This window comes from Rasamsonia emersonii (genome assembly GCF_000968595.1).
Source record: "Rasamsonia emersonii CBS 393.64 chromosome Unknown ctg1118621760431, whole genome shotgun sequence".
In the NCBI taxonomy this organism is placed as follows: domain Eukaryota; kingdom Fungi; phylum Ascomycota; class Eurotiomycetes; order Eurotiales; family Trichocomaceae; genus Rasamsonia; species Rasamsonia emersonii.
The window spans coordinates 20683-42102 of NW_013563004.1; the positions used below are offsets into that span (position 1 = coordinate 20683).

Sequence of the window (21420 nt, forward strand, 5' to 3'; positions counted from 1 at the left end):
GTGGCTCCAAAGTCCCAAACATATACAGTACCGACAATATCCTTTTTCCTACTGTTACTGCGTCATGTCACCCGACGGAGAAACGCAAATGTCGAGAGATAGGATAAGAACAACAAGGACAGAAGCGTAAAGGATTTTCCATCTCCATGTCTGATACATACCAGCATCTACCAAATACGATGATGGTTGTGGAGTTTCTTCCTTCGCTTTGCATCGGATGTTCAACTGAAACAAACTTAGCTGATAGAGAGATTAGTAGCGTGGAGTTATCCTTTATCCCCGGAATAGCGCTTTGCCGTCGAAGACGGGCTTTCCCCGGATGGACACTTCTCCAGTTATCGAACAAGGTTCAGCAGCGACTACAGACATTTAACAAGCTAAGTACGGTTGTGGATAATTTACACTCTCCGTTTAACTTTCCCAGGGGTCGTGAAAGCAATTATCATGGCTGAGTTGTAGCTCTCCCCACTTCTCCACCTCCACGAGGACAGAAACCGATCATGCAGGATCAGTGTCGGACGGATTGTTAGGAGGCAATCAAACGTAAAATGATTTCCAAAAACTTAATTAGTTTCCTGTGGTATAACTCTCATCACTCTCTTGGGTGATTTGGTTCCTATAAGAACGTATTGTTTGACTTTGATGCTCTTCTCACTGCAACATCTGCAATCTGTTGTGGAATTAGTTGATTGCAATCAATAAACCCAAATTGTCTATATAAATTGTATTGTTCTTCATGATTAAAGTGGCCATTATCGGCGGCGGTCTCATCGCCCCTCGACACGCCCAGGCGGTGATTTCCAATCCATCCACCGAGCTCATCGCACTTGTCGAGCCATCTTCAACGGGTCCCGAGACAGCTGCGAGATTCAATACTCGTCATTACTACTCCGTTTCGGCGTTGCTCGCAGATGAACAACACAAACCTGACGCGGCCATCGTCTGCACGCCCAACCACACCCACGTTGCCGTCTCACAGGAATTACTCGCAGCTGGGGTGCACGTCCTCGTAGAAAAGCCTATCAGCAATGACATCGACAGTGGGCGGACTCTCGTGCAATATGCCCAGCAACTAGAAAACAAGAAAGGCCATGTGAAGTTACTTGTGGGCCATCATCGCCGCTTCAATCCCTATCTCGTTAAGACGAAGCAAATCGTCGACTCTGGGTCATTAGGACGGATTATCGCGATCAACGGCCTCTGGACCATCTTCAAACCGCCAGAATATTTTGATCCTCCTACGGAATGGCGTCGGTCCAAGGAGTCTGGTGGCGTTATTCTCATCAATCTGGTGCATGACATCGATCTTCTGCATTACCTGTTCGGCCCGATTGTTCGAATTCACGCTGAACGAGTTGCTAAGCAGCGTCAACCACCGCATGATGCAGACGAAGGGGCTGCGTTGACTCTGAGATTTGTCTCCGGCGTCGTGGGCACCTTTCTCGTGTGCGACGCAACGCCTTCACCGTACAACTTCGAGACTGGGACGGGAGAGAACTTGGCGATTCCCAAGATTCCAACCAATGGACCTGATCATAATCCTTCCAGTCCTTCTGCCAGTTTCTACCACATCTTTGGCTCCGACGCCTCGCTCAGCGTGCCGAACATGACCCGGTGGAGTTACGATGGCCGCCAGAGTAAATCGTGGACGCAGCCGCTGACCGTGGAGAAATTTGATGTTGACGATTCGGCGACACCGTATGACCTGCAACTGGCGCACTTTGTAGACGTGATTCGTGGGAACGCAGAACCGAGCTGCTCTGGAGTCGCGGGATTGCAGGCGTTGATTGTGTGTGACGCTATCCGAAAAGCGTTGGAAAGTGGTGAGACAGTTAACATCGATATATAGTTGTGTAAAGGCCGAAAGTAGGTCATGTCTGGACGGGAAATAAAATTGAAGTATGTCTTTGACTAATTCTGTCAATCGTGATAGTCTTTCAACTATTGATTTACTTCCATAATACTTTAGTATTATATACAAACTACTACATCTCTCTTGTCCAACTTGACACAATCTAACATCCGCCAGCCAAGTTACACCAGCTCAGCTTGTACTTATACCTTCAAGTCAGCATCCTCCACATGCACCGGCTGATCTTCAACCCTGCGCTGTGTCTTTTCGTCTCGAGTCGTTATTCCCGACTCTTTAATCTCATGCCGGAAGCGCTCCTCATTCTCCCGGATTTTGGAGAGAACAATCCCGTGGGCTCGCGACACCGGCTTCGTAGCAAAGAGTAGGTCCATACTTTCCAGCGGGATGCCTTTGGTCTCGGGAACGAGGAAAAACACAAAGAAGATAGACAGGATCATCAAAGAGGCGAAGAAGAAGTATACACCGTAGTCCATTGCTGCAAACATCTGGGGCGTGAAGCGGGAGATCAGGAAATTCCACAGCCAATTCGAACCGGCGGCGCAGGCTTGGGAGAGGGAACGCATGTTGGGATCGAACATTTCCTGTTATTTCCCACAAGAATCACTGGTCAGCTTTGGAGATGGACGAGGTTAGAATTGGGATCGTGACTCACCGCGTTTGCCACCCAAGGCGTTCCGTTCCACGACGGAGTGTAAAAGACAGTCCACAGATAGAAGAAAAACATGGCGGCAATACCGCCACCCGTGATAGATTCCGACTGATTCTTACTTGGCTGCGCGATCTTGATATATCCTCCCAGAATCCACATACAGATCGAGCCCCCCGCGGCCCCGACCATCAGCAGCATCCGTCGTCCCATATGGTCGATCAGATACAGCAGCCAGACAAACGTGACGGCCGTCTTGACGCAGCCAAAGACACCCGTGGTGAGCAGACTTGAGTTTGTCCCCTTGACACCGATGCTCTTGAACACGGTCGGACTGTAGTAGTTGATCGCGTTGATGCCCGACCCGTTCTGCCATAGGAAAAGCGTGCTTCCTAGGAAGAGTCGCCACATCACCCGGCGATTCGTCCCGGCGGCCTTGAACGGCTTCCAGAACCCGATTCCGATGGTGGCCCGTTGCTCTTCGATCGCCTGCTCAATGGCTCCAAGCTCCTCGACCATGTAGATGTGGTCCGGCTCAAGCTGCCGGATCCAGGCCAAGCTGCGGACGGCTTCCTCGCGACGGCCGCGGAACATCAGCCAGCGAGGGGATTCCCTAATAAACAGGGCGCCGATGATCAGAAGACCAGAGGGGATGAGCTGGACAGCAAACGGGATGATCCATTGTCGATGGCTCGGTGGGAGGGTGGTCGACACGCCATACTGGCATCTCGTCAATACGATTACAGATACGATATCACGGATGAAGGTATACTCACGTTGATCCAGAAGCCAACCAAACCACCAATTTGCCATCCCAATTCGTACACGCCGACCAACCGGCCTCGAACCGCCGGAGGCGCCAATTCCGAAATGTAGATGGGAGTGAAATTCGAGCCTGCCCCGACACCTAGTCCAGCAAGGACTCGGCCAGCATAGATCAGACCCAATCCGCGCTCGCCATTGGCGCCCAGCATCAAGCCCGATCCGAGGGTGAAGACAATCGCTGAAAGGATGAGGCCGATCTTGCGGCCCCAGAAGTGCCCAACGGGGTAGGCCAAGAAAGCACCGAAGAAAGCGCCGGCCTGGTAAAGCGACACAATATTTGCAGAAAGGAGATTCTTCTCTGCGGTCGTTTTCTGGTCGAAATGGAACTCCTCCTGGAAGGACGGCAGCGCGAGAGTAGTGCCGATGAAGGCGCTGTCGTAGCCGATCATGCAGGATGTGAATGACGCGACAGCAGCGAGGAGGTAGATTCGCCAGTTGTAGACTGCCTTGGGGGTCGGCCGGTCTTCGACCAGTTTGAGGATTGACATGATGCAGACTCGTGTTTGCCGTAACTCAACCAAGGGAACACGTAGAGTATAATGCGAATTGCAAAATCAGGCAGCTGAGAAGAGGTCCAGATTGATCCAAAACACGTGAAAAGAAACCCCTAGAAAGGGATATCTTTATGGGGCCGAAGTTCCCTCAATCAGAAAGAGGGCGTCAGCGTCAACAACGCTGGCTGCTATGGATGGAGATGAACTCGCCTTGCCATTAATAGTCAGACCCAAATACCATGTGCGAGATCATAAACATCGACGACGATGGAGTTCGTCGATCCGGGGAAAAGGGTTTTGCTCGTGGCCCAGCCCCGGAATGCAGTGAGATCCTGTGGAGTAAAAAAACACCTGATTTAATTATAATTAGCCAGTTAGACAGAAGGAAGTCGATATTCCGTCTGCATTTTGTTAGCTTGATTAAACTCAATTGAATTGCCTTGGTCAATTCGTCCACTGTTGTCGTGCGGAGTTTGTCCGACATCGCTGCTAATCGTGCTGCTCGGCCCCGAGGATCAGCGCCTGTGCTGCAGAGATTTCCCCATATTCTCATTCCGGGGTGCGTTGTGTGGAGAGCAGCAGTGTGGAGAAACTGTGGAGGAAGGGCAAAAATTCGGTCTTTGCTGCCGCGCGGTAGGAAAAAACGCTTTTCCCGGGAAATTTGTTCTCGCAGAGAACTTACTGATGGAGACAGCAATTCTATCTATCCCATTATGGGTCACCACAATCATTTTTAGATGATCGTAACGCTGTTTCCGGTATGTGTAATCAGAATAGTAATTGGTAGAAAAACAAAACGTCAGCCTCAGGATGACGTTGAAGATAGGTCAATTTCAACTACGATAAAGAAATATATAAACGTTTATCCGCGCAAGACAAAGTTCCGGCTCCCCAAACAGTGCAAAGCTACAACAATACATCATCGCTGAGCAGCTCTACAAGATCACATATTGACTTTTTTCTTGCTTTTCTTTCCATGTACTATCTTCGAAGAATTAGCTTTCGTTAGTGATTTTTCCTGGGTAGAAATCACACCGACTACATGTTTACATCCCGGATACCAGACATTCTAAAGTCCATGCTTCCACGAGACTAATTTATACACCATCCGCTGCTTCTCTGATTCTTTAACGTCGTCATATCCATTTCTCAAAATGGCAACCTCTCAGATATCGTCTCAACAACCGAAATCACCTAACGAAGAACCGATCACTTCGCCATCTCATCTCGATGGCGTCGTCTATCTATACGGTCACCCGCTCCTGGGCTCGCTGTCACCTCTGCTACACCAGACAATCTACGATGCCCTCGGCCTGAATTGGAGACAGATCCCACTCTCCGTATCGGACACTTCGGCGCCCACCTTCCCACCGCCGTACACGCGATCGCCTCCCATCGAGACCTTCCTCACGCAGACGCGGGCAAACCCCAAATTCGTCGGGTCTTCCGTCACAATGCCCTGGAAAGTGAGCATCATGCCGCATCTGGACGAATTGACAGACGAGGCGAAGCAGTGTGGTGCCTGCAACACCATCTTCATTCGCAAAGACAATGGAAGGCGAATCTTCGTCGGAACCAACACCGACTGCGTCGGGATAAGAGAAGCCCTGCTACAAAATCGCCTGGCGAAATACGTCGACGCAAAAATTTCTAACCCCTACCAGGACAAACCTGCCCTGATAATCGGGGGAGGTGGTACTGCTCGCGCTGCCATCTACGCATTGCGGACGTGGCTCGGCGTCAGCAAGATCTATATCGTCAACCGGGACGCAGCCGAAGTAGCATCCATTCTTGCCAAGGAAAAAGATAGACCTGAGAATGTCAGAGATAAAGCTGAAATTATCCATATCACGGATATCAGCCAAGTTCAGAGTGCAGAGTTCGAACCCCCCGAAGCGATCATCTCCGGCATCCCGAACTACCCTCCCAGAACACCAGAGGAGATTCGAACAAGACGGATCATCGAAGCGGTCCTACAACGAAGTTCGAATAGCAAAGAGAAAGGGGTCGTTCTGGAGATGTGCTATCATCCGCTGCCGTGGACGAACATCGCCGAACTGTCCTCCCAGGCAGGGTGGAAAGTCATTCTCGGAACCGAAGCACTGATCTGGCAGGGCTTCGAGCAGGCAAGACTGTGGACGGGGAAGGATGTCGCCTCGCATCCCGGTTTGGTGGAACGAGTCAAGGAGCTGATTGAGAAGGAGATTACAAAGAGGTTGAGAGAGATGAAGCAGAAATTATAAACTGATCCCTTATCGTGGGACATGATTCGCATGATTATGTTTTGGTAGAGTTTAGACATCATGCATTGTATAGACTGGCATAGTATATTATCAACAGAGCAATTTATTACGCCGAATAAAACATGCCAGATAAGTGTCTATTCAGGCTACGCCCCAGGCCGTGAGTAATCCAGTTGCCGAACACGCCGCCATACTTCCCGGACAGTTCTTTCCTGACTTTGCCGGCCGGTCTCAGTTCGGGACGGCCCTGCTGGTCTGAGACAACAATGTTAGCTCAGACTTGAATACTGGTAGGATAAGGCATCGCAAGTGGAAGTGTCTCTTCAATTCCACTTACCTTATTGCCAAGTATAGTCGGCTCCCCAGTCGAACGTCTTCAATCGGAGCCGTATCCGGATCTTCGGGGGGATTGGCCGTCGTGACCAAACCGCCTGCTTCGAGTAAGATGGCGATGCCGGCCGCAACGTCCCTAGATATGGTACTTAGATCAGAAAACGATTTTGAATAGACGAGCAGGTATGTGTCTAACCACTCCCAACATCCTCCTTCCCACCAGATATCAAACGATCCCATCGCCGTGTACGCCAGATCCATCGTCGCACTACCCAGACTCCGAACCCCATGAACCATCCCTCCTTTCCCTCCTCGACCCCCAATCTCAGCAGCCATGTTGAGAAAACTGTCTACTTTGCGATGCAGATTTCCACCAGGGATATCCCGACGGTCCTTGCCCCACTCGCACGCAAAGATGCACTTTCTCGGTGCGTCAGCAGGCATCGGGGGTATCGACGGCTTGCGGATGAGAGGGAGTTGGATTTTCTCATTCAACCAGGCGCCACGACCTCTGCACGACGAGAAGAACTGGTTCTGAAACGGGGCATAGATGACGCCGATAACGGGTCGGTGATCGAGGATGAAGGCAATCGACACGCAAAACATGGGGAAGCAATGAGTGTAGTTGACGGTGCCTGTCGGGCCTCAATATCGAACCCCCATTGCATTATACATAGCCAGGATGCGCATGTCACCAACCATCCAAAGGATCAACGCACCAGGTGGGCTGGGCATCGATCAGATACTCGCGGGATTGCCCTTTGGAATACGTCTCTTCTCCGAGGAATCTACCAATCTCAGCCAGAGTCTTCTGGTATTATGAACTTTGGAAATTTAACTGACTTGTGTGACGGATATTTTTCATGGATCGTTGTTCGGATGAATTTCTCCACATCTGATGGCGCAGTTATTAGCATGGCAACATTTCCCCCTCCAAAACTTATAATAACAGGCTTCAATGATCTCTTTCGGATATCCTAATAAGAACTCTGAGTCGAGTGAATACGTACCCTCGTCAACTTGTGTCACGATATCGACCGCATTATCCTTTTCGGCAAATGCCAGGTGTGTCGAATCTGCATGAGTGCCCGTCACTGTGCCAACCCCATCGATGCGACTCTGGACGCCGTCGAGTAATATCTTGCCCGCCCGCTTCCCCAGATCGACGGCAAAGGTGTAGATCTCGTCTAGGTCTTCCGGGTGGAGTTTAGAAGTGGGAGGAATAGTCATGATTTGCTAGGAGTTCAGTCAGTCGAAGCAATATGGAATAAGACTATCTGGAGCATGGGCTTCAAATTAATGAATGAGAAAATTGATATGAATACAGGAACTTGTAGAGGATGAAGGAATGCTTGCTTATCGTAACATTGAGTCATGGTTGGATTCAACTGGCCGCGGATAGCCGATGGGATTTCGTTCTTCCACTTAGGACTCCACCAACTGCTCATGCTATCTCTTTCCTTACACATTCACAAGTGTCTCTAAATTCTTCCTGTACTGTACAAGTAGTATTCTGGTTATTGTGCTAGTTACAACTTTTCAGCCCTTGACCGAAAATTCACCGCCACGTGCTCCACCGCGACCTTGTACCCATATACCCCCAACCCCCATAATGACGGCCGCCGCCTTATCGCTGAAATAGCTATGATGGCGAAACTGCTCGCGGGCGTGGATATTGCTGATGTGAAGCTCAACGAACGGGATGTCCACGCCCAGGAGGGCATCACGGATGGCAACCGACGTGTGCGTGAAGCCGCCCGGGTTGATGATGATGCCGTCGACATGGCCCCTGGCAGCCTGGATGCGGTCGATAATGGCGCCTTCGTGGTTGGATTGGAATGTCTCGAGTGTGGCGCCCAGCGAGGCTGCGTGTTGCTTTGCGGATTCTTCGACGTCTGCCAGAGTTGTGTGTCCGTAGATATGTGGTTCGCGAGTCCCGAGGAGATTCAGGTTGGGGCCATTAATGAGGAGGATGGATTTGCCTTTTCCTGGGCCCATGTTCTTCGTCTTCTTTTTCTGCCTTTCTTAACGGCAGGAGGCTTTGGAGGTTTAGATTATTTATATTGAGGAGTTTTCCTAGCAGTAGTAATAGAAAAGATAATTCGGGAGTATGACGTGCTTGCTGATCTGATTAATTTGGAACAAAAATATTATTTTCTGAATCAGTGTTCTTTTTCTTATTGCAATCCAGAATGAGATATCTGCTATTATTAGCAAGAATAAACTATCAGTCCAAAAATAAGACCCGGATCGGAAGAAAGACCTTGTATCTGTATCTCCTATGATTACACAGAATCTGTTGATTTAATTACTGTGTTTTTCCACAATATTCCTAAAATTACCCAGGGAAACGATGGATACAATCTAGCATGCTGATGTGGGGACTCACGCATGGGCGATGGGGTATAGTTGGGGAAAACGCTTTGCCGGGGAATATTCCTATACGGGTTATACTGTACCGACGTCGGAGTATTTTTCCACGAAACTATTGAGTACCATCTCTTGTAGATGCTGCTGGTGCTATTAATCTAAATTCTACGTTTCATATATGTTTACTTTGATATTGGCGTAGTAAGTTGAATCTCAATCAGACCGTCAAACGCTGGCGCATATGTCGGAATAGGTTATTGTATTGGTATCTATATACTACAAATATGGAGACTATACTAAGAAATATTCCCTCCACGCCGCTGCTGTGGAGACATTAACAAAGCGTCCAGGTCATTATACTCGGAAAAGAGGTCCGACACCCCCGCGTTAGGCGCAAATCCCAGATTCTGCATGAACTGAGGCTGGTTATCGACCCTGAAGAGACATCAGTTCTCATTCCCCCAAAGATATAAGTAGAAGATGGGAAACTTACTTGTCCCCTCCGTCTAATGATGCCAACTCATCGAATAAGGCGTCCAGATCTGGCGCAATCTGAGGCCTCTGCTGACCGTATCCATCAAGGTCAACGTGGAGGGAATTCAGACCGTCGTTTGAATTGCTCAGGAGTTGTCGATAAGGGGCCTCTGTAGGACGTAACGCAAACGTCGGATCGGGTGTCATCATCATGCTCGAACTATTGGGAGGCGCGGACGGATTTGCGCCTCTTAACTGGTCGTTGACGGAGGAGCTTCTTTGAGATGGCTGTACGGAGACTTGACTGTCTGGGACCAAGGATGGACATGGCGTCTCAAGAGACTGCTGTTTATCATGGACATTCGACAGAATCCTCGACCAGTTGGGTGAATTGTTCGAATTGGGAGATATGATGACTGGAGAGCCATTTTCCGACAAGCTGGCTGTCTGGTTTCCCTCTCGTGTATTTGGTGTGAATGTCTGTCTTCGCGAAGCAGTCCTGTCCAAGTAACTTGAGGTCTCTGCTCGACCTGAGAAACCTGCTGGCACTGATGCTGAGTCCGAGTTCGTCTCTCGCCTAGGCCGTGGTTGTCCCGCCCAAACACGGCTAAGCTGAGTATGTAGGGAACTGAGACTTTGGCGCAGCTCAGAGACAGAGGCGGGCATTCTGGGATTATCGCAGACGTACTTTGTACAGTCCGCCAAGTTGAGAAGTAATATAAAGACGGGGGATGTTACTGCAACGCCGTAACTTCTGATGTATAGCTGCAATATAGAAATGCAGCGCGAGCCTGTCAGGAGACGATTTTCCTGCTCCGAGACAGAACCCAAATCTGTTGCTCGATGCCGGCTTACATGGACATAAAATGCCGTGGCGATGCTCTCATATGCAATGTGAAGACACAAAACATGAGGCGGAGAAGGAGAAGATTGTCCTGGTGTGAAGTCAATCCGGCAAGTCTTTGGTAGTTCAGCAAGCCATCGGTCCATATCCTGGCCAATAAGCCTCAGCCGCGATACAGTGCTGTTCCGGTCTTGCTTCCAGTGACAAATATCATTTAAAATGCAGCAGAGGGAGACCAAACGGTTAAAGGTGCTCAATGCTAATAATGGCCAGCGACGAAATAATTCGCGAGATCCTCTTCCTGAGACCAGACTGCTCGGTTCCTCCCAAGGATGCCATTCATCCAGACCGTCTTCGTCCAGAAAGCCAACACTTGTCACATGCTCTTTTTGCAGTTCCGGTAGCCTCCCTAACTGGCTTGCAAGCAGAGTTTCGAGCACAAAACAACCGAGGAAGACATGTTTTCGTCTGGTGTTTAGTTTCGAATCGGAAAACGCCTCAGATTCGGCGGTGCCTGGTTGATCTAGCCCAAGCACGGATGAGATGCGAATGGCCTGGCCGATAAGCATCCAAGCCGCTGTCCAGTCCTGCTGGCCCAGCTTGACCAACGTAAGGATCAGTAATGCTTGGACATGACCGATTTCAAAATTCCCCGTCTCAGACGGTATTAAATTTCTGGCCAGGGCATATAACTCGTCAGGAAGTCGACTGTCATGGGAGCCTCGGGTCTCGTCATTACGACTAGCGGACGCGTCTTGAAAGGAGGTGAGAGTTAATATAGCCCACATCGCGGCATGATTCCCAGAACCGCGAGAGTCACAGGAAACCTCTAAGTTCCCTTCATTATAACAGAACGCGGTGCGGAGGATGTCATGCTTCTCAATGATGGGTAGCCAGCAATGTGTGTATGCGAAATATATGTCGAACAAGTGCCATGCTTTGGCTGGGAGGCTCAGCCCTGACATCAGACTGCGATCTGCACTTGGGAAACTCAAATGATTCCCCGAGTTCATAGCTGCAGCACTTGCCACATGTCCCGGAGGTTGTTCGTTCGAGACAGTTTGTGTAGCGACATCGCAGTAATGACGCTCTTGGGGTCGTCTCAAACTCGCGCCATCTAACGAGGGTGGATCTGGAGTAGCAATGTTGACGGTAATATCATTATAAATTCGCCTCATCCCCTCTGGAACCTGCCATTCGGCATCTTTTAATGCCGGCAAATTGAACACCTCAACAGGTCTCGAAGTGGCCTCTCCGCCGTCATCCAAGTTTGTCGTTCCCGAATCCCCGTCAGATTGTTCAAGTGCAGTCAGCAGTCTCTCAATCTCTTTCAGCACGATGCTGTTCTTCCATCCAGACAGGAACGAGTCAGGATTGTCACCCTCCTTGTTCATCGTGGCTAAGTGACCGGGTATGTTCACTGTCCTCAGAAGGACACGAACAACGTCCTCACTGCCCTTGATGGTGGAAAAAACAGCACCCCATAACAGCTCCAAGGTTCGGATATATCCGGTTGGCAGGCCTCGTTTCTTCGGATTCGATTTGTAGGAACAGGATCGTTTCAGGAAGGTGCAGGTGGAACAGGTGGGCCGAGCGCCGTCACACTTGTCTTTTTTGCTGCGGCACTGATCACAGGCTCTAGAAACACGCTGTCGCTTTGGAGCGTCATCCTCATTCTGCCTGCTTTCTCCTTGCGTATCTGTCAATCGCCGTTTAGGTCTGCTGCTGCTTTCTGATATCTGCCCTTCAGTCGTTCCTCTTGTTGATCCATCAGTGATGGGCTGTTCCTCACGCATGTTTTAAGCCCAGGGCATATGAAAGGGGATATAAAGCAAGTATTTCCGGTGACTTGTCAACGCGATGATCATTACTCCGGCCCCGCACACACAGATGCGGGGATGATTGAGAGAGATTCTTGACCGATGAATAAATCTCTAAAAAGGTGAGACCGGAACAACTCTCCTTCTCATCGGAAGATAAGCTTTGTCGTACACTCGCAGTCAAAAAGACGTGTCGATGTCGGTGGTAATCCCACGACGCGGGCACAGCGGTGCTTGTGCAAGGCCGATTCCATCGAAGTCAAGCATATGATGGCATAGATGCAGACCCCAGCAATTAAATGACCTGCATTTTCGATGCAATGCGCTTGATTGGCGGCTGTCAACGGTCTGCAGATTTTGAAGGTGTTCGCAATGGACTGTGCACGAGTTCCCCGTGGGGAAGAGACGAACGGTCCGGCTGAAGAAAACTCCGCCACGTGGGTCGCCTCTCGCTCCGGAAAACGGAATCTCTGCCGAAGGAGCGACGACGCCATCTTGCTGCACAGTCGATCTTTCTTCATTCTTGTGTGGCTCGTTTCTGATATTTCGAGGGAATAATGATATCTGAGTTAGGTGGCGTCCATATCTAATGGTGTTCTGGATGGTCTGCGCTCCCTGCGAACCGCGTTCGCACCTTTCGAAATTGTACGCATGATTTATGACCGCCAGTGGTGGAGGAGACTCAGGATAGCGTCGAAATCATACAACCAGACATGTCTGTCTTGGCGAGGGGTGCAAAGAGAAAATGGGCGGATGTCGAGGCAGTCGAAGACAGATGCTATCCTTCCGCAAGTCATCTACGACACATTCCTCAATCCCATAATCGGCAACTGGTGACGTCCAACAGTGAGAGAGGCCCAGCGATCGAAGGAACAGAGAGGTTTTCCAATGCACCAATCCCCGATGACTCTCACCTACTGTCCGAGTCTCTGTCAGAGTCGGCCTCCGGTTTTGCATCGCCGACGCCCGTGGATTCTGGCACAGGTCCCTCCAGGCGATTCGATCCTAATGCCTCTGTCGTCTTGATCGGACTGCGTGGAACCGGAAAGTCGAGCTTAGCTGTTATCCTTTCAACGGCAACAGGCAGGCGACTGGTAGACGCAGACCAATTCTTCCAGCAAGTGACGGGCTTGTCTCGTTCCGCGTACAAGAAACGACATACCATTGCCCAGTACCGGAGGGAAGAGGCAAAAGTGATGAGTTTAATGCTGACAGATAATCGTGAAGGATGTGTCATTGCCTGCGGACCAGGGTCCATGGAGCGCAGCGGGCAACAGCTTTTGAAAGAATATGCAAAGACGCATCCCGTGATCCACGTCATTCGAGACCCGGATAGCATCCAAGCATATCTCAAGGCCTGGGACAGAGACCGAGTATGTAATTTCATGGAGCTATCTGGACCGTTGTACCGGGCATGCTCCAACCTTGAGTTCTTCAATGTCTCCGAAACGGGATTTGAATTATCGCAGAGTAGGGATGACATACAGAACGCTCTGCTGAAAGAAGAGCAAACTCAACGGAATGCAAATCAAACACCCTTCTTGACATTGAAACGAGTCGAGCGAGACTTTCTTCATTTCGTGGCTTTTGCTACAGGAAACAAGCGCGAGCTGACAAAGCTCCATTCTTCATTTCCTTTATCATTATTACCAATCGAATCCAGACGGTACACATACGCCGTTTCCGTGTCGCTTTCATCCTTATTGGACAAGGGTCTGGATGTCGAGGAGCTGGAATCCACGGCTGATGCCTTTGAGCTTCGAGTCGATGTGCCTGATGCGCCTTCCACCAATCTGGGCTTGTCCCCCGCTACTGCGGACAGAATCAGCCAGGCCGTAGCCACTGTTCGGAGGAGCATCATTGTTCCCATAATATATCATGTAGATGAGAGTCCTTCGTCTGCAGAGGAGTCTCCGTCACGCCGTTCCGATCAGTCGTATCTGAACCTGGTCGAACACGGCTTGAGATTGGCCCCGGAGTTTTTGACCGTTGATCTGTCTTACAGTGACGCCATTCTTTCCAAGATAATAGCAGCAAATGGATCGACGAGGATTATTGGTCATTACTCTTCAGTACGATCAGACTCTGCAAGCTGGGATGACGAGGAATATATGTCGAGATACGAGCGTGCTGCAAGACTGGGCTGTGACATGGTCAGAATGTCTCGACCCGCATCGACAATCGAGGATAATTTCGCCGTTCAGAGATTCCGCGATCGCGTAAACGCTTCTCACAAGTCCGGGCCGCCGATTATAGCGTACAATACGGGATCTCTCGGGCGATTATCTTGTTGCTTCAACCCGATCTTGACCCCGGTAACACATGACAGCATTCGGTCTACCTGTCAAACAGAGAAAGATGCATCCATCACTGTACGGGAAGCGCAGGTCGCGCTATTCTCGTCATTCGCTTTGGATCCACTGAAGTTTTGCGTCTTCGGGGCAAACGTGGCCTACAGTTTGTCACCTGCGATGCACAATGCAGCGTACCGAGCTTGTGGGATGCCGCATCAATACTCGCTTTACGAAGCGCCATCGTTAAGGGATCTTAATGCCCTGGTCGAGGACCCGAATTTTGGCGGAGCGAGCGTCAGCTTGCCATATAAAACAGAGGTTATCCCGCTGCTGCATTCCATGTCAAGTCACGCCCGTGCGATTGGGGCCGTCAACACCCTCATTCCTATTCGAACAACAGTCGTCCATGGTGACGGAAAAGAACCAGACCTGCACCTCTACACGAACAGAGCTGGCCCGATCAAAGCGCTTCACGGTGATAACACTGACTGGATAGGAATCTATCGTTGCATTCGTCGAGGCTTATCACCAGCGAATGCCGTGCGTCCTTCATCGACGGGATTGGTCATCGGCGCTGGCGGCATGGCGCGTGCTGCTATCTATGCTATGATCCATCTCGGCGTGCAGAATATTTTTCTGTACAATCGAACCTTGGAGAACGCGAAAAGGCTGGCAGAACATTACAATCGGCAGTACTGTGTCAGCGATACGAGACGAAAGGAAACCGAGTCGCAGACGAAGACGACAGTTCATGTGATCAAATCGCTACATGATCCCTGGCCCGCCAACTACAAGCAGCCTACCATGGTGGTGAGCTGCATACCAGCGCACAGCATTGGGGGTGTTCCAGCTCCTAATTTTGAAATGCCCCTGCACTGGCTCGAGAGCCCGACAGGAGGCGTTGTTGTCGATGTAAGCCCTGTCTGCATTACTTGCATAGTTCTTAGGCTGATCGATGTGATAATATGAATACAGCTGGCCTACAAGCCCCTCAACACACCACTCGTGAAGCAGATCCGCAGCCTCTCCCATCGCGGCTGGGTTGCTCTCGATGGTCTCGACGTCCTCCCCGAACAGGGCTTCGCGCAGTTTGAACTGATGACAGGCCGACGCGCCCCGCGGAAGCTGATGCGCGCAGTTGTGTTGAGGGAATATCGGGGCGAAGAAGGGCAATATGATCCGCGGTGGATGCAGTCGCGACTGGAGAAGCTTGGGGGCCAAGACGGATGAAATGTGATAAAAATAAAGTTAATATATCGTATGTCGCGTCCATCTGTACTCAGCTTAATGAGCCGAGCAGCGCCCTTAATTTCTTTCTTTCTTTTTTTTTGGCCTTCTGGTCTTAGAAACTTCTCAGACTGCTCTGCAGGGCGAGCTTACGTGAAGATCACCCGCGCCATTTGAATTTCCCTCCAGTGCCAAAAACCGGCGAGTGGCGCACCAGGGCCAAAGAAAATAGTTGCCAGCAGAAGCACGGCAGCAGCTCGTCCGACTGCCACATCTGTTCTCCCCATTCGCTTGAGATTTCACGCCGCAAGGCAGCACCACACAAAGGTTGCCGCGAAGAAGAGCCAGAAATCGGCGACAAAACGATTGTGAAGACCACCCACCAAGGACATGCGTGTATTATCAGTGTTTGATACGAAAGTGCGCGTAAACAAGAGTACCAGGTCCGTCGAGCGAAGGATTGTAAATACTGTGCTGAAGTGAACGAGAGCAGAGACGACGAACGATACCGAATAGATAACTCTGAGGTGGTACATGTCAGGCACGGCTCATTCGCGTTAGGAGTCCACTGTCGCTGCGGATTTAGTTTCGAATATACCGATGAGAAAGCGTATAGCAGGATATTAACGTATACTGGCGCTGGTTGCCAGAAACAATCCGGGCTTGCAAAACGCTGGGGGCGGAGTAGGGCAACAACATTAGAAGAGTTGGCAGCAGGTAGCCAAGGAGGAGTGCCGGCAATATAGTTTTAGCATAGGGCGTTGGAACCTGTCGAGACAGAGGCCACCAGTAATTCTCATCAGCTGAGGCCCAGATGTAGGCGGCGTAGTAGAGAGGTCCGACAAGAGCGAAGCCGATTGTCTGACAGAAGAGGCCCCAAATAGCGGTACTAACGAAGATAGTTAGTGGAAATATGGCTACAAGAGAAGTAGGGAGTGTTACAAACTGATAAGCGCCAATGCATTGCGTTTTCTGCATGCTTCCACAGACCACACTGCGAGCACCGTGAAGACCGAAGCAAGCAAGTAACGCTGCAGCATCTCATGGCCTTGGTCCCAGGCTGCCACGCCTGGAAGAAAGGCAATCACGAGATGAGTGAGCAGCCAGTCAACTGAATGGATGGAAGTATATGTTGATCTGAGGAAGACGTCGTTCCCGAACTTCGAGGCTTCGATTGCTGTGGTAAAATGTTTCTGCAGCCCTAGACTTGCAGGCCAGATGTGCGTCGCCTAATACCCACAAAGGGAAAACAGGATAAAGACTGCAGCTTGGAGCCAGCCGTACCACCCTCTGGGATAGATGTTCGTTGGAATGTCGTCATGGTACCGAATCAATAGCGGACGCGTTGGTAGCTTGATCATGTCCAACTTGTTTGCTTGGGGCACATTCTGTGACAGGTTAAATAAGACGGTGTCCGTGTCTATTCGCGGGAGGATTTTCAGTGCAAAGAACTTATGAACGGTGTCTCCATAGCCTCTGTGCGCTGCTGCTCATGCGACTGAGCAATAAGCTTCCTCGCTCTCGCCAGGCGGATACGTTGGACCTCGTCGAATATCGATTTAACCTGCGAAGCAGTGAGAGTGCCACACGACGACAACTTGAGTTCCATGACCAAGCTGTTGACGAGGACAGCCGCAGTCTCGATGGCAGAATTGCCCCCATGGCCAGTAATCGGTTCGAACTGAGCGGTTAGCGACAAGCCCGAAAACACCAATTCAATGCAACGACTCACTTTATGCGCAGCATCGCCGATGGTGATGATTCGACCATAACTCCACTTCTCATAGGCGTATTCCGGCAGGGCCGTCATGTTCGACGTGACCCTGTTTCTGACAAGATCGCCAAAAGTGAGGCCTGGCATGATGGGGTCGTTTTCATGCTCTTTCAACCTCCTCGTCTGGTCGTCCTTCGTGTAGCGGGGGATATTCGGGCTGTAGACTCGCTGTCCAATGTTGAAAAAGTGAAACCAAAAGACGCGGTCGTGCAAACCGCCCATTACAAGGTACGAATTGTGCTCACGGAAGACAGAGGTGAGCGTTCCAGCTTTGATGTCGGGATAAGCCTTGAGAACGACGTAGTCGATGCCGTTTTTCTGGAGCATGTTTGCTAGCGACAGGCCGGCGATGCTCCCGCCGACAATTACGGCTTTGAACGGTTTCTTGGAAGGCATTGCAAGTCGCTGGATTGTAAGAAGTGCAGGTCTTGAGTCCGCCGATCATTGACAGACTGCATAAAACTGGGGAAGCAGTGCCAGTCGACTAGTACGAGCGTCAGGACTATAGAAGAACGTATAGAAGAACTGTAATGATCATGGAAAACAGGTATCTCTGGAATTCACAAGGACGACTTCGCCAGAATGTCGCCATACGTAGCCTGCAGATCCAGAACCTGAAAGAGAACAAGTTCTTCTGCACGCGTCAAGCAGGCCAAAGACTAGTCCGATAATCCGAGGAATCATCTCGGTGACTGCTCAGATCCCTGTCGAAAAAGCCTGTTGCGATCAGGTATTGGCTGCTAGAGTCAGACATGTGTTGCATAATCCCTGCGTCAGCGTTCGACCCCAAGATTGATGGTCATCTACCACATCTCTTGCAGGAGCTGGACCTTAATGGTCTCTACGAGGCTGTATGTTGCTGAACAAAATTTGGCTGGTATGACTTTTTTTTTGTCCTTATAACACTGCCTGCAGAGAGGATTGAAGCGTTGAAAAAAACCATAACCAAGGCCGCGTCCCTCAGTGTCGACTACGGGCGCAGATTCCGACATTCAGCTGGTTGACGTGGGACAGAAAGGAGAACTATTGTCGCTCCGACTTATTTATAATAAAGAGATGAATGTATGATGCTTTGGACACCAGCATAGTTTCCATAGTCTTTTTTTTATCCTTTCAAAATTCTTGCATTGCCTTTTCAACGCATGTCCATAGTAACTGTAATATCATGTAGCATCACTTAGTCGACATGACAACAGCAGCCATCCTCATCACCTAGCTCTCCACGTCTTTCTTGGGCTATCCACCCTTGACACAGGTTAAGAACTCCCCAAATAAGGAGGTTTGAGTAAATTCTGATTGCATGGTAGCTAGAAAAAAAACCAGTTGATATCACGACGGATATCATGCCTTTTTTGTGAGTATTACTGTCCCTCAAGTTTGTTGATTTCGATGCTATTCGAGCGCAGAGGTTGTACTGTACAGAGCCAGCAACCAACCCTTTGACCAAACAAAGACTCGAAAAAAGAAAAGGTATCATTGACGTCTTGGTTTTTGATTCGCGCCTAGACTTTGCCCTGACTGCTCTCGCGACTTAGTCTTTGTGCGGATGATTTCCGCCTTATCGCGAAGATTACCGTCTATATTTTCTGGGTATCCGCGCTTTTTTTTTCTAGTAGTCTATGGATTAGATTCAGTATTATGATATCGACTTGATCAAGGATCCAGCTCCAGTCTCTCCATATATATATATATCTCTCTATATATTTATTTTTCCGATCTTGAAATGACAAATTATGAAATTCAAAGCATAGCACACGCAGTACATAGGTATTGTATCAACGCATCGTTGAAGCTACATAATTTAAAACTATTCATTTGAAGGACTGGCTGTATCACAACGTACATAGAACACAATAGATCACTTCATTTTAATGGAATAAATAACAGGAGACATACCAGATTGTGTACTGTACACAAGTTTTATCATTGGAATCGAAAAAAAAATCAATAAACACATTAATCATTCCCATGAGTATTAATGTCACTGTGGTGGTGATCAAATATAATTTTATTATTGCACGCCGTTCGTTGTGATACATATATATATTTCGAAATCGATCCCAAAAAACTACAGTACAACACTCAGGTCCCACCACACTATGAGTACTCCGTACGTATGTACAGTACATACTTTACTTTTCAGGACGAAGAGTAGTACAGTAGTAACAGCGCTGTTGCCAAAAAAAAAAAGTAGGATTATCTATCTCAGTGAACCTCTGATCTGTGTCGAAGAAAGGAACGTTCTTCTTCCATGGAAACCAAAACCATGGACAGATGCGCCCGGCGGGTGTGGTTGTTGGTTTTTTTTTCTGGTTCGGGACGGTTTCCAGTTAATTGCCTTAATTGGAACCAACAACAGCTTTTCGATGATAGATTTCTTCCTATTTTTCATTTCTACTATTTTTGTCTATTTTTGGCTACGGCTACGTGTCACCAGGAACATGAACCTGAATCTGGATCTGCCTCGTACTATCTATAATTAGGTTAATTACCAAAGGTGTTGTGTTGTCTTGGCTAGTCAAAATTATTATTTAAGACAAAATACCTAATGAAAAGTCGAATGACAAGACTCCAACACTTGTATAGACACATCGAATGAAAGCCGCGCTCATTATGTTAGCCCGGAGATACCAAGAATTATTAGATACTCCAAGCCTCTGCTGTATTTACGCCCCGCTAGAAACACGCTTGTCTGGGTGGTCGACGGGCAGGACATCCTCCAGCGTCTCGTCGGTGTCCTTCAAGTCTTCCTCCACGCTGACGTGATCCTTGATGCGCAGGAAGATCACCGGGGAAGCGACGACGAGAGCACCGCAGAGGAGACCCCAGTTACTGGCGAACTCGGCCATGTAGGACAGTTTGTTGCTGTCCAAGCTCCACATGACCGCGGCACCGGCCGACTGGATGCCCTTGTAGAATCCCACATAGTTGGCCGTTTTCCGACCCGAGTTGCTCAGAGCGCCCATGAACCTGTTTCCTCAATCAGCGTCCAATCCCGACCTGCAGAGTCATCGAAACATACCAGTAGACCGTGGCCTGCCAGACCGCATCATAGAAACCATAGAAGAAGTACAAAAACATGGGGCCCACATAGCCGGGGGTGGTCCAGTCAGTGGGGACAAAGTCCGGGGCGTTAACCGTCTCCCGCGTGTAGCCCTTCTGCCAGGCATAGCCGCCACCGTAGATGATCATGGTGAGCGCGAACAAAGCGAACAGCGCTGCCTTGGCGCGGACGGTGCGGCGGAAGTACTTGAGGTCAAGGAGGGGTCCATAGGTCGAGGCGGCGACAATCTGGGCAAACCAGTACAGGAAGTCGTTCAGCGCCTTGGTGCGGGTGTCGAAATGGGCGGCGTTGATGGCATTCTGCTGGTAGGTGTAGAACCAGTTGGAGGCCCAGAACATGGGGAAGAGCAGGATGACGCCGGGCTCGGCTTTTACAGTTTGGTAGAGACCGATGAACTCGGACTTCCAGCTGGGGTTCTTCATCAGGACGACCTTGGTGCCGTCGGACCGGATAATCTTGTTCGCGTCGCACAGGAAGAGAGCCAGGCAGGCGCCGACGAACATGAGCACGATGAAGGCAATGTAGGTGCCATCCGAGACGGTTTTGTTGCTCGTGACATGGATGTTCTCGCCGAGGGGAATCTTGGACTTGGGTCAGCTCATGGTCTGCAGAGGGCCAGACGTGGATGGACACGTACCAGACTGCCAATGCAAGCGCCAATGTTGAAGATGGACCAGAACCAGGCAAAGTAGCGACCCTTCTGCTGCTCAGTCGGGTAGGACAGCATGATGGTCCCCTGCGCCGTCCACAGCATACCGGCGCAAACACCCAGCAGGGCGCCAGCGAAGATGTTGAAGCCGGCGACGCTCGCATGGACGGACACGAGAAGACTGATGGCGTAGATGCAGTAACCAATGCCACCAAAGGACAGCGCAAGCCGGACCCCCAGACGGTTGACGATGGTACCGGCAAAGAAACCGACGACGGCGAAGGTGCTGTACAGCGCGGTATTCTAGCATGCGACACTGGTTAGTACTGGCGTTTTTTTTTTTTGGGAATTTCTCTCCAACACACCATGTCATCTGCCAGCGTCACATCCGTCTTCCCACCTCCTCCCAGGCCGCTGAGGGCGTTGAACATGCCAGGGCACAGGAAGGCAAACGGAAGGCGACCATGCCCAGCTGGACTCGCGGCGAGGC

General features: G+C 50.0%; 8 protein-coding genes across 8 annotated transcripts; 3 read left to right on the forward strand and 5 right to left on the reverse strand.

The window, feature by feature from the left end:
• Positions 1–736: 736 nt before the first annotated feature.
• T310_6636 (Quinate utilization oxidoreductase QutH) lies at positions 737–1849 on the forward strand (the record flags this gene model as incomplete). The annotated part of the gene is made up of 1 exon (XM_013470547.1): positions 737–1849. One exon carries the CDS (start codon positions 737–739, stop codon positions 1847–1849), a length of 1113 nt encoding a protein of 370 aa, XP_013326001.1.
• A 206-nt stretch (positions 1850–2055) lies between these two features.
• T310_6637 (quinate permease) lies at positions 2056–3832 on the reverse strand (the record flags this gene model as incomplete). Its single annotated transcript, XM_013470548.1, has 3 exons — positions 2056–2454; positions 2526–3239; positions 3296–3832. 3 exons carry the CDS (start codon positions 3830–3832, stop codon positions 2056–2058), a joined length of 1650 nt encoding a protein of 549 aa, XP_013326002.1.
• A 1160-nt stretch (positions 3833–4992) lies between these two features.
• On the forward strand, positions 4993–6081 carry T310_6638 (Quinate dehydrogenase; the record flags this gene model as incomplete). Its single annotated transcript, XM_013470549.1, has 1 exon — positions 4993–6081. The coding sequence occupies one exon, from the start codon at positions 4993–4995 to the stop codon at positions 6079–6081; it is 1089 nt and encodes a 362-aa protein (XP_013326003.1).
• Positions 6082–6227: 146 nt separating this feature from the next.
• T310_6639 (Inositol monophosphatase QutG) lies at positions 6228–8412 on the reverse strand (the record flags this gene model as incomplete). The annotated part of the gene is made up of 7 exons (XM_013470550.1): positions 6228–6336; positions 6419–7049; positions 7114–7202; positions 7258–7309; positions 7425–7650; positions 7880–7906; positions 8005–8412. 7 exons carry the CDS (start codon positions 8410–8412, stop codon positions 6228–6230), a joined length of 1542 nt encoding a protein of 513 aa, XP_013326004.1.
• Positions 8413–9080: 668 nt separating this feature from the next.
• Positions 9081–11898, reverse strand: T310_6640 (Quinic acid utilization activator; the record flags this gene model as incomplete). Its single annotated transcript, XM_013470551.1, has 2 exons — positions 9081–9219; positions 9278–11898. The coding sequence occupies 2 exons, from the start codon at positions 11896–11898 to the stop codon at positions 9081–9083; spliced, it is 2760 nt and encodes a 919-aa protein (XP_013326005.1).
• A 737-nt stretch (positions 11899–12635) lies between these two features.
• On the forward strand, positions 12636–15446 carry T310_6641 (Shikimate dehydrogenase; the record flags this gene model as incomplete). The annotated part of the gene is made up of 2 exons (XM_013470552.1): positions 12636–15128; positions 15192–15446. 2 exons carry the CDS (start codon positions 12636–12638, stop codon positions 15444–15446), a joined length of 2748 nt encoding a protein of 915 aa, XP_013326006.1.
• Positions 15447–16881: 1435 nt separating this feature from the next.
• T310_6642 (uncharacterized protein) lies at positions 16882–17613 on the reverse strand (the record flags this gene model as incomplete). Its single annotated transcript, XM_013470553.1, has 2 exons — positions 16882–17124; positions 17176–17613. The coding sequence occupies 2 exons, from the start codon at positions 17611–17613 to the stop codon at positions 16882–16884; spliced, it is 681 nt and encodes a 226-aa protein (XP_013326007.1).
• Positions 17614–19883: 2270 nt separating this feature from the next.
• T310_6643 (Uncharacterized protein) lies at positions 19884–21420 on the reverse strand (the record flags this gene model as incomplete). Its single annotated transcript, XM_013470554.1, has 4 exons — positions 19884–20187; positions 20240–20862; positions 20919–21233; positions 21331–21420. Coding segments are annotated over 4 exons (1332 nt in total), but the record flags the coding sequence as incomplete, so codon positions are not given.